Genomic DNA, 13248 nt, shown 5'->3' on the forward strand with positions numbered 1-13248 from the left:
TTTATTATATATTCTAGGTATATTTTGTTTGTTTATATTACTTTGGGTATATTACTTTGTGATGACCCAGTGCTTCGTATTTCTGAAATTAATTACTTTATTTATTTTACTCGTGTTAGGTGATGTAGGTGTCTTCCCCTGTGTATGTGTAGTGGACTAGTCCTTTGTGTATATAAGTTTCCCAGGTGTGTCGTTTGGGGGGGTTGTCTTGTTAAGTTTGGCTCTGTTCAGTTGACCTTTTTTGTTTGAGGCCTAGGCCTGACTTTATTTTCATTCAGTTCTAAGTTATTTACTTTGTAACTTTGTTTGGCATTTAATAAATGATTTGCTTTATTCTGAGATCCTGCATTCTTTGCCCTTGACTGCTAGGTCCTTCACAGTTTTTTCAACCCTAGTCCTGAGAAATTGTGTAAAGTGCAGCGCTGGTGTTGTCACTCACTCTCTCAGAATCTCTCTGGAGATGTATGGCAATCCAGTCTTCTTTCAAACTGTTGCCTTTGGTGTTCTTAACAAAGGTCTGTTATAGAGCCAGCACCACAAAACTCCATGACCAACGCACAGACAGGAAAATCAAAGGGGGAAAAAACAACATAAAAAAGGCCTTTAAAATGTTTAAAATACTAATGTTGTATTTAAAATTTCTTCTTATTAAGTTTCATCTCATATGCTTCGATACAACATTTTGCATTCTTAAAGGAAAAATGACTTGGCCATCTCTGAACATAAGAACGTTAGAGAATCATGGGCAATGTGGGCTCTTTTTGATTCAAAACTGCCAAAACAGTCTCTCAATATCATCCTATAAACTTGAGAAAAACTCCATAGCAACCACATAGCTATCTGTTTTGAAAGACTGCAAGGCCTTAAACCCTTCAAATCTTCAAGTTTCCTGGCCAGGCTTTTTTTTGTTTTGACAAAAATTTTTGAATTTAGAATTCTACAGTACACCAGTGAACTGCAATTTATTTTAAATAGACAGTGAGGCTGTGAAAAAACATGATGGATGTTTCAGATCCCCACCCACAGCTGGTCATCATGTCCAGGAGGACTCTTCTTGATAAACGCACCATAGTATGTGGCAATGTTTCTGTGGTGGGAGTATTTCTTCAGCATGTTAATCTCAAGTTTGATCTCATCCTCCTCATCTAAAACAAAACACCATCAACAGAAAGACACATACAAAATTTAATGAACCACAAAACACCAAAGAGATCTGTTTACTACTAATTGTGTTTAGTTCAGATAGGCGGTCAAAGGAGGCAAACACTTTTTTTTTGCGCTTTTAGACAGGCACAGAAAATTTTCTTGAATTCCCCCTCATTCCAGGCTATGTATTTGATGACTAACAGATGGGTGTCATTGCTGCTCCACCACAATTTTACATACATTTCTGTCAAAGACCCATTTGAAATTTAAGGTTATTTCTGTCAACCATGTCTAAATGCAGCAAACCAATTCTACACACTTCATCATTCATTATATTTACTGCACATGCAAAACGTGTATGAAAACTGTGTATGAAAGCAAAAATGCACTGGAGAGAAAAGTCAGGCAAGGGCACCCACTACTCAGTGCACAGAGCTCTCTCCTAATGAGTGGTTGATCTGAACCAAGTGTGCTATAAGGGAGACACACAAAATGTACAGAGTGGTGGGTCCCCAGGACCAGGATTGCACTGACCACTGCAATAGAGCCTGTCCTTGTGTTAATCTAGACCCAGTTTCCCTATGCCCAGACTCTGATACCAAACACTTTTATAGAGATCAGAAAGAGATCAGTAATATAGGGCAATATAATGAAATTTCAAAATAGTTTTTTTATTTTAGTATTATTTTATTTATTTTTTTTACCTCTGTGACATCCATGACTTTGATTGCCGCCAGCTGTCCTGTTTTGACATGTCGACCCTGAAAATGAAAACAAAGGATTAGTCAGATTAGTCGCTGATGGCTGACAGACATCACAATGTTGTGCCGGCATCGTGATGGCCCCCTCGCCCGCCCCTCCCTTTTTGGAATGCACGATCGATTTTAGTTTCACTTTCACTTTTGAGATTCGCGATCGCACATACTCTGTTTATACATGGAGCGGCAGTACTTACAACTTACAACTTTTACAAGATTAGATGTTTGTCAGTGGTGCTGAGGATCTGCAAATCATTCGATATCGTCCTCTCCTTACACAGTGTATACACCGGACGCGAAAGTTGTCGTGTGGCACTGCACCGCATCAGCTAAAGACTGTCTACACTGGACGCGACAAAAGGACTAAAGGACTTTAAAGGGGTCTAGGGCATTACGGTCTCGTAAAAGCTTTTGGAACTCCCTTTGCGAAGGGTATGACTGACCAAACGTTACTTTGACAATGCTGCGTGTGCGTGCAGCGTTTAGCACTTCATCAGTTGTTGCAAATAAATATTTCTTCTCATAATTATTTATTTAAAAATTGTTTCACTGAGTCTTATTTACTATTGAACTTTTTCAAACTAAATGTGTTTAAACTTGCTTACACTATCGTCTTAAATCATATTTCTATCACTGACAAAAAATATTTTGATCACATCAAAAATAGAGACAAATTTGATCAGCCTATTTTACTTACGTTTGTATGTGAAGTCAAAAATCTGCCCCAACTTTTGCTTTAAAATGCATCGCAAAAGCTCCTAACTGAAGATCACAATCATAAATGGAAATCACTTCCGTGAAGTGACCATCGCATGTTCCCTTCGCTAATGGATTTCTGGAAGGGACCTTCGTGAAGGGATTCAGTTGCTCACTTTCATTTGGAACGTCCCTACAAATGGCGTCCCCTTCCCGAAGTGCCTTTGAAGGGTGGGCAAAAAAGCCGTTTGGAATTTGCCCATTACGTCAATGCAGCAGCCATTAGAAGCTCCAGTTCCCATATAAACCTCAGTCATCACCAGCAAACACCGTACTTTGACAAACTCCTCCTACAGTTTTAATCAGATCATTTTCAAATTTGGTGAGGTCATCATAAGACCTTTGTAACCTTTGTAAATTGTGAAGATCTTGAGTTTTCGTCAAGGGGAGGGGCGTGTCCCTGGCGGCCTGAGAAAGTTTGATGTTTCGCTATGAAACAGGAAGTTACTGTAACTCAGGCAAGCAATGTCCGATCTGCCCCAAACTTCACATGTTTGATAGGTGTTCTGTTCTGAACAAACACGAATGCCCAAATTCAGTTATAGTCATAGGGCCACCTGGTTGCAAATAGGCTGGAAACATGCTAGCAACACTTAGCTAAGTGCTAAAGCATGCTATTATTGCAGTGAAAGAGGAAGTTACTGTAATTCAGGCATACAGTCTGCAATCTGACCCAAATTAACAAGTTTGATAAGAGTCCTGTCCTGAAAACACCTACATGCCCGTAATCGATATTATAGTCATAGCGCCACCTGCTGGCAACAGGAAGTGATAAGTTTAACACCGTTATGGACTCCTAACAACATAATAAAAAGCATCAACAAGGGTTAAATAGGCTGGCAACATTCTAGAACCATGCTACAACATGCTAGCAACACTTGTGTTAAAGCATGCTATTAATGCAGAGAAACACAACATAACTGAAACTCATATATACAATGTCCAGTCTGCCTAAAAACTTAACATGTTTGATTAGAGTCCTTGCCTGAAGATATCTACATGCTCATATCTGGTTATTCGGGTATTAAGTTGTGATGAAAGAAGCGCTGTTTCCAGGTCCAAGCCTCAACTCGCTTCACTTGAGAATACTACCTCAGCAGCCGTTTATGAGCATTGTTTATTCATATTAAACATTTAAGATAAACGCTTTCAAACTTATGGTGTACACTTCAGTCTCCATGCTCACAGCATCCCAAACACAAATAATTTTTATATTTATTTAATATTTTCGGTAACACTTTATATTAATGTTCTGTTATAAGTCATTTATAAATTATTAATGATGAACTAGTCATTTACAAACCATGACTATACATTCATAAATGATTAATAATAAATAAGTTAACATTTTAGTAATGTTTTTATTAATTCAGAATTATAAGTAACTTATAAGTTATTAGTTAATGATGAACGAATCATTTACAAAACATGACTATATGTTCATAAATGATTAATGAGTGGTATGCTAACGATTTACAAATGTGTTGTAAGTTATCTTAAAGTTCAAATCATGAAATAAATCAAACTGATCATTAGTAGATGGTTTATAAGTTATTAGTTGATACATTATTTATCACTTATAAATCATTGAAGTATTTCTATCAAAATTGTTTTGTATAATTATCTCATGCACAAATGATGAATAAACCATTAGTAAATGATCAGTATATGATTTATTGGCAAATTTGTTAGCTGGTCCGTGTTCAAAAGCACAAAACAGGTATGCTAAAGCACTATTTTTAAGAAGAGTAATTCATTTGTTTTGAAGTTGATAAACATTTATAAATGCCTTAGTCAGGTGATTCCAGTGGCTTGTGTTAAATCCCTTCACTCATCGGCACAGACTTGTTCTGTGTGTTGGATCTAGTGATGAAGTGACCCTCAACCCGCTTTTACCTTCCACTGAAGCTCACATCAGGTGCACAGAGGTGTGTCAGAGAAGACAGCTGTCTATACCCTAACCAGTCAGTACTTTACAGTAGTACACACTACAAAGTTGTTTAACACCTGTTATAGATAATGTGTAAACGCATGAATAAATCATTTACAAAGCTTCTGCATCCCCTAATCTAAAGTGTAAACTATTCATCACTTGTAAATGTGTTACATATCATTTGTAGACCTTTCTTACCTGTTACACATTATTTGTATATGTACACAAGTCATTTATAACACTTTCTGCATCCCCTAATCTAAAGTGTAAACTATTCATCACTTGTAAATGTGTTACATATCACTTGTAGACCTTTCTTACCTGTTACAAATTATTTGTATATGTACACAAGTCATTTATAAACACTTTCTGCATCCCCTAATCTAAAAAAGTGTAAACTATTCATCACTTGTAAATGTGTTTACTATCATTTGTAGACCTTTCTTACCTGTTACACATTATTTGTATATGTACACACGTCATTTATACACACTTTCTGCATCCCCTAATCTAAAGTGTACACTATTCATCACTTGTAAATGTGATACATATCATTTGCAGATCTTTATAAATTATGTACAAACTGCAGTTTGTAAATTCACCATGTATTTGCCATATGCAAAGGTTGTGGTATACCTTTTGGTTACAGGATATACAAATCTATACAAAATCCTTATATGATATTTAAATTATAAATATTTTTATGCAAATATATTTTACTATTATATAGATATATTTGAGCCTCTAACTCACTCCTCATAGACAACGTTTTAGCCACTTCACAAAAATAAAAACGCAATATATATAGATTGACAGTGACTATTATCTTAGTTAATATACTATTGTATAAAAAAGATCATTTTAAGCTCCCTACTCCACCCTATAATCTTAAACATAACCATTTTGACAATAAAAAAGTGTAACAGACAGATAAATGTACGTTAGTCACAATAATTTATTTAAAACATTACAAAAAGCAGTATAATGAACAGATAAAACGACGCGTGTGCTACATTACCAGTGTTCTGACGGCAAAACAATTTTGTGTGAGTTACAGAATGAAATTAAAGTGTTTAATCGCTGCAAACTTTCTCCTGATCTGCATTTTCATCCTTCAAAGCATCGCACTGCATCTCACTCAACACAATTTGGCATGTCGCAAACAATCTATGGTGGTCGCAAATCACAAGTGACAGCCAATAAGGAGCGAGGTTTGACGTCAATGCCGCCAAGCAGTGTCGTTGTGTGTAGAAGCGCCAATTTTGAAAGTTTTAACGGATGAGACGGCAGCTATGTACTGTTATTAATGTATAATGATTAGATTACGGAAAACAAATCTTTTTCTCACACGGTGGTTATCGTACGACTTCTGAAGACTTGGAATAAAAGGCACAAAATAATAGACTACGTTTATGGTGCGTTTTCATGTTATGGTGAGCAGCTGTCCCATGGGAAACAAAATAAAAAATACACAATTAAGTGCTGATTAAATGGTGACAGAGTGTTCATTTATTTATTTAAAAAAAAAATAAGTTCAAGTTTGGGTAAAGTGATGGAATGAGATGGATCATGTAACAGGAAGATCTGCAAATGATAGGTAACACATTCACAAGTGATGAATAGTTTTAGACTTTAGATTAGGGGATGCAGAAAGTGTAATAAATGACTTGTGTACATATAATGTGTACAGGTAAGAAAGGTCCTACAAATGATATGTAACACATTTTACAAGTGATGAATAGTTTTACACTTTAGATTAGGGGATGCAGAAAGCTTTGTAAATGATTTATTCATGCGTTTACACATTATCTATAACAGGTGTTAAACAACTTTGTAGTGTGTACTACTGTAAGTACTGACTGGTGAGGGTATAGACAGCGGTCTTCTCTGACACACCTCTGTGCACCTGATGTGAGCTTCAGTGGAAGGTAAAAAGCGGTTGAGGGTCACTTCATCACTAGATCCCACACACAGAACAAGTCTGTGCCGATGAGTGAAGGGATTTAACACAAGCCACTGGAATCACCTGACTAAGGCATTTATAAAGGTTTATCAACTTCAAAACAAATGAATTACTCTTCTTAAAAATAGTGCTTTAGCATACCTGTTTGTGCTTTTGAACACGGACCAGCTAAAAAATTTGCCAATAAATCATATACTGATCATTTACTAATGGTTTATTCATCATTTGTGCATGAGATAATTATACAAAACAATTTTGACAGAAATACTTCATTGATTTATACATGATAAATAATGTATCAACTAATAACTTATAAACCATCTACTAATGATCAGTTTGATTTATTTCATGATTTGAACTTTTTTTAAGATAACTTACAACACATTTGTAAATCGTTAGCATACCACTCATTAACCATTTATGAACATATAGTCATGTTTTGTAAATGATTCGTTCATCATTAACCAATAACTTATAAGTGACTTATAACTGAATTAATAAAACATTACTAAAATGTTAACTTATTACTTATTAATCATTTATGAATGTATAGCCATGTTTTGTAAATGATTAGCTCATCATTAACTAATAATTTATAAATGACTTATAACAGAACGTTATTATAAAGTGTTACCATATTTTCATTGTCTGGCTATATCTGGGATTTCGTTATGGAGTTTAAGGATAGGATTATAATTTTTTGGTAGTATTATATCACATTGTGAGAGTATGAGCACCTTTTGTTGTTTTCTCGTGGAATCTGATAGAGCATTTGGACACGGAAGCAGTGACACATGTCGTCAGACTTAACAAGCAGATAGTTATAGCGCCACCTACTGGCAACAGGAAGTGACATGCCATTGTGTGTCAACCCTCTACATTGCGAGTAAATCACTCGCATATGCGACTAAATCTTCACTCTGGCGAATAAATGATGTCTAACATTAGCCAATGGCTAATATATTCTCAGATTTTACTCGCCAGTGTGTGAGTTGGAGGCTAAGTATAAGTTTAACACAGATATATTTTCACTTGCCGAACACTCTGATTGAGCGCTTCAGAGTTTCTCTCTTCGTCAAGCTATCTGTGATATTTTTCAGTTCATCTCAATGGATGCACAGCCTGTGTTTGTGTATTTGGCGTACCTTAGACTCTAGTGTGAAGGCGCACAACTCGTGTCGAGCGAGTTTTACAGATTATGCAGAGTTGACACGTTACATGTAAACGATATTCTTTGTTGTATTTTCCTGTCAAAATAATGGAGGTCATTTGGATTTTTTTTTTTTAGTTTTTAAGAACTGCCGGGTTTTCTGGTAGTGGGCGGTACTAATACGCAAACGGCAATCTCATTGGCTGGTGCTCACTTATTATCGTCCCTGTTTTGATTTCAGCAAATCAGTTCCCGTGAATGGACACAAACTGATTAATATTCATGAATCCAGCAGCTTGTTCATTCTTTTTCTTGTGCATGTTTTACTGTTGTTATTAGTAGAATTCGGATTATTATTATTATTATCTTCTTATCAGTATTATTGGGGGTTTGTTTTTTTACAGAAACACTGAATGACCAAAAAAGCACCAGCACCAGTCCTAAATCCAGTTCAAATGTCTATGCATTCATACATGGTTACCAAGTTTTAATTCTAACTACTAAAGTTCTATCATTAAATAGTACTTGATTATCCAGATATCATATTATAATGCTTGACTGACTGATGTTAAGTATGTACTTTCAGGTATTTAAAAAGCTGTGGCATTTTAAAAACATATACAGTATTATACAGTATGTGTATGCATATATATATATATAGTATATATATATATATATATATATATATATATATATATATATATATATATATATCAGTCTATGGTATATTATACCACAGTCTTTGCCAAATGGCAAATCAAACCACAATCTTTCCGTAGAGGGTTGTGTGTCAAACATGCTAGAAATATTCTCAAACATGCTAGCAACAGTTACTAAGTGCTAAAGCATGCAATTCTAATTAAACAGGAAGTTGTTGTAACTCATGCATACAATGCCCTATCTGCCCCAAACTTCACATGTTTTATAAGTGTCCTGGCCTGAACACATCTAAGGCCAATATTCAATTATAATTATAGTTGCACCTGCTGGCAACAGGAAATAACTTGTTTCACATTAACTTAAATAATCAACAACACATCTACCCAAAACTACAAGTTTGATAGGTGTTCTTTCCTGAACAAACACCCATGCCCAAATTCAGTTATAGTCATAGCGACACCTGCTGGCAACAGGAAGTGTCATGGTTAACACTGTTATGGACTCCTAGGAACATATTTAAAAGCGTCAACAAGTGTTACATAGGCTGGCAACATGCTAGAAATATACTATAACATGCTAGCAACACTTAGCTAAGTGCTAAAGCAGCGGTCCAAAACCTTTTTAGCGCCAAGGACCGGTTTAACGTCAGACAATATTTTCACGGACCGGGCGTTAAGGTGTGATGGATAAATACAACAAAATAAAATGATACGACTGGCATAAAAACTGTGGTATATTGTAAATATAATAATAAACATGAATCCACTGTGTATTCGTATGCAACTTTATTAGCAGCGTCCTCATAACATCGCGCCAACAACATAACATGAATAACATCCTCTCTGCCCCCTAACCCTAACGCTCACTTTTTTTATATATAAAAAATATATATAATGAGCGAGTACATCATGAATCCATTTTCCAAACCGTGTTTTTGTCTTATCCTGAATCACTACGGTACACCTATAATAAGTGTTTATATTCTGACTATTTTAGTCTGGTTGGGGTCGGCAACGCTGCAGAGTAGCACAGTACCTGCGTGACTCGCCATAGATGTAAACAGAGAGAAGTAGCTCCAGCTACAATGTTCTTCCGCCAGAAGCAAGCCCCAAAAGTTACCGACTGCAGCTTTAATGTAAATTATTTATTCTTTCTTGTGCGGCCCGGTACCAAATGACGCACGGACCGGTACCGGTTCGCGGCCCGGGGGGTTGGGGACCACTGTGCTAAATAGGGATATGCCGGTATCAAATTTTCCTGTTGCGATTAATTGATAATGCTTTTGTCACGGTATATGGTATTATCACGGTATTGAAATTTAGTTTAAAAAAAGTGGTCATTATACAGTATAACAGGTTAAATAACTTTTTTCTTATAACAAAAATAACTGAACACTTAAATACAATAAAGCAATACAGAAAAAATATATAAAGTTAAAATTTTACACATTAAAGTGCAAAAGAACTATAAAGACCAATAGGTATCACTTTACAATAAGACATCATTAGTTAACCTTAGTTAATGCATTAACATTATGCATTAACACAAGTCAGGTTTATTTATATAGCACATTTTGTACACAATGGTAATTCAAAGTGCTTTACATAAAAGAAAGTAAAAAAAAAATCATTAAGAAAAATAACCTCAAAAATAAAACAAGCGATTTAAGAACTTTGAAAATGATTTAAAAATTGACTTAAGAAGAATTTAAGACAGTTTAAAAATAGAAAATGATTTTACATAAAAATATAGTGCAATACATAAAATATAGTGTAATCAGTTCGGACATCGCATAGTGCTCATTCAATAAATGCACAGCTAAACAATGAGCAATAGCTACATTTGCTATAGAAGTTATTAATCTTTGTTAAAAAAATACAAGTCAGTTCATGATAGCTCATTAAATAACACAGTTGCAACTTTCAATTTTAACAATGTGTTATTAAATATTGGAATACCTAAAATTAATGAATGTTCAGAAGAATTTTTCATTGGCAGTTTTTTAACTAAAGAAGCCCTAATGTAAAGTGTGAATGAACAATAAAGAATCAAAACACTTTCAAACAATATCTAGGACATGTTGTAGTCCAGATTAAAAAAAAAAGTTTGAAAATAAATAGCCTATTAAATCTAAATGTTAAAGTATTTGGCTCCGTGATGAACACCATAACAAATCCACAAATCTGAATGGCTATTTAAAATTAGTTAAAAATGGTTTAGAAAGTAGCAGCTGCTTTATTAATGGGGTTTACAGGGTAAGGGCTGCAGTTTAGCGCCATCTGCTGTCAGAGAGTGAATGTGCTTTCATTCAGCGCGTCTCTCACGTGTTCCTCCATGTGCTTCTCTTGAGCTCATGCTTCTTTCAAGCAGCATACAGCGGTGTTGTGCATTTTGAGCAGTTATTGGGAAAAATATTCTTAAAATGCATTCCAAATTCTGAATAATTTGTAATATATAATTATTCACGGTATTTAGAAGTGCCCACGATAACAATACCGTGCATATTCATTACCGCGATATATCGCATTGCCGAATACCGGCACAAGTCTAGTGCTAAAGCATGCTACTAATGCAGTGAAACAGGAAGTTGATGCAACTCAGGCAAGCAATGTCCGATATGCCCCAAACTTCACAAGTTTGATTAGAATCCTGGCCTGCAGATATCTACATGCTCACATTTGGTTAAAGTTATAGCACCACCTACTGGCAACAGGAAGTAACATGTTTTACACTGTTATGCGCTATTAGCAACACAGTAAAATATGCAATTGTGTGCTAAACATGCTAGAAATATTCTCAAACATGCTAGCAACACTTACTAAGTGCTAAAGCATGCTATTAATACTATGAAACAGGAAGTTGTTGTAACTCATGCATACAATGCCCAATCTGCCTCAAACGTCACACATTTTATAAGAGTCCTGGCCAGAACACATTTAAAGGCCAATATTCAATTATAATTATAGCGCCACCTGGTGGCAACAGGAAATAACTTGTTTTAAACTAACTTAAACATGCAATGTCTGATCTGCCCTAAACTTCACGTTTGATAAGATTCCTGGCCTGAACTCATCTTAAGGCCAATATTGATTTATAGTCATAGCGCCACCTGCTGGCAGCAGGAAATTACTTATTTTACACTAACATGCATTGTCCGATCTGCCCCAAACTTCACATGTTTGGTAAGAGTCTTGGCCTGAAGACATCTACATGCCAATATTTAGTTATAATCATAGCGCCACCTGTTGGCAGCAGGAAATTTGGCACAAATATTTACCATTTTGTAAGCATATTGCCCAACGTTCGCTGTTCTCCTATGGCCACCAGGTGGGGGAGAGTCAGGGTGCGAGGGCCCTTTCATCGCTGCTTGCAGCTTTAATTTTAATTTATATTTTACCGTTACAATCTAAATAACCGATACATTACTTCATACATCATATTTCACTTGGCATATTACTTGTGCACAACACACTTTTCTTAATATTAAGTCAATGCGTTTTAATGTCACTTTTGATGAAGATTGTATGATCTTTGAAATTATCAGACTTTAAATGCAAAATATTTAAAGTGTACCTTAAGTATACCTGCAATAGTTCCACTTTAGCAAAATAAAATATACTAAGTATTTTTTTTTAAATTGTACTTCAGCACTACTTCTGCACAATTAAAGTGCATTAAGTACAAAATTAGTTTTTCCAATTTAACAGACCTTAAGCATACCAGTTTAGTACACAAAGTACAATTGCAGGACATTTTATTTAATACATACAAACAAAAAAATTGTAGTGTACTTAGCATGAAGTGAATGTATTTCAAAATACATTTTAGTATATTTATTTTTCACTAGGGAGGACACAGCCTCAACAGGATTCAGCCTTCTGTTTAAGCACCCAATGAGACTGTGCAAATTTTAAATAAAGGTAATTTTGTCATTTTTTTTTTTTTTTTTTAAAAATCACACAAGACATTCTAAAAAAGAAAAAAAAGGAAGTAGCCTACATAAATCACATAATGATACCATATTTTCCATTCAAATCAGCCATATTTATCCAAAAAGGAGAGTAGTTTGCATCACTGGATGTTACTGTCTGTCATTTCTATCGTGAAAGATTTGTCAAATATTAAATGTTTAACAGCTTCCGACTTTACTTCTTTCAGTTTCATTTGCAATGAAATTTGTGCTTTACCTCTGTGAACAGTAAACCCAACCTAATTTGATTTGACAGACCATCTCAATTATTTTTGACATTGACTAGTGCTGTTAGACCCCTGAAGCCAACCACCCTAAAAATGTTTTTTCCTAGGCTTGATTGTGTTTATGGGGTGCAGTATAACATGTTCGTTTAAAAAAAAAAAAAAAAAAAAAAAAAAAAAAAAAAAACATTATTTTTCACATTATTTACCTAAATTCTACACTGTTCTGACCCTTTTCTTATGAACGCTCTGATGATTTCCAGGTTTTAAGAAGCCCCTCCCCTCAGAAATATGCAATGGGCTCAAACTGGTCAGTGTGTTGTGATTCACTAAACCGTCTAGTGCTCGCTATCATGGCAACCGTGTGCCCGTCCATGTCTAACCAACCCTGTACAGACACCTTGGCTATGGAATCGCCATTGGGTACAAAATTTTTTGGTTTACTCACCAGACTGATATACCATATAAACGTGTGTGTGTGAGATGTGTGTGTGTGTGTATATATACACACACACACACACACACACACACACAACAATAAAGAATATTAATAACTATGACTGGGACTGTCATACACATACCATTATAATGAGAACACCATTATAATAAAACACACATACACATTTACACACAAACACACACACACACACTGCAGGTCAAAAGTTTGGGATCAGTAAGATTTTTAATG

General features: G+C 35.2%; 1 protein-coding gene across 1 annotated transcript in view; it reads right to left on the reverse strand.

Moving 5' to 3' along the window:
• Positions 1 to 1008: 1008 nt before the first annotated feature.
• Positions 1009 to 13248, reverse strand: part of LOC122136040 (mitogen-activated protein kinase kinase kinase kinase 4-like) — a 41533-nt gene continuing 29293 nt past the window's right edge. The window contains exons 3-4 of the mRNA XM_042717567.1: positions 1851 to 1907; positions 1009 to 1146 (exon numbers count right to left, since the gene is read on the reverse strand). Coding sequence (XP_042573501.1) covers positions 1009 to 1146; positions 1851 to 1907 — 195 coding nt within the window. The remainder of the gene's footprint in view (positions 1147 to 1850; positions 1908 to 13248) is intronic.

This window comes from Cyprinus carpio, chromosome B1, assembly GCF_018340385.1.
Source record: "Cyprinus carpio isolate SPL01 chromosome B1, ASM1834038v1, whole genome shotgun sequence".
NCBI lineage: Eukaryota > Metazoa > Chordata > Actinopteri > Cypriniformes > Cyprinidae > Cyprinus > Cyprinus carpio.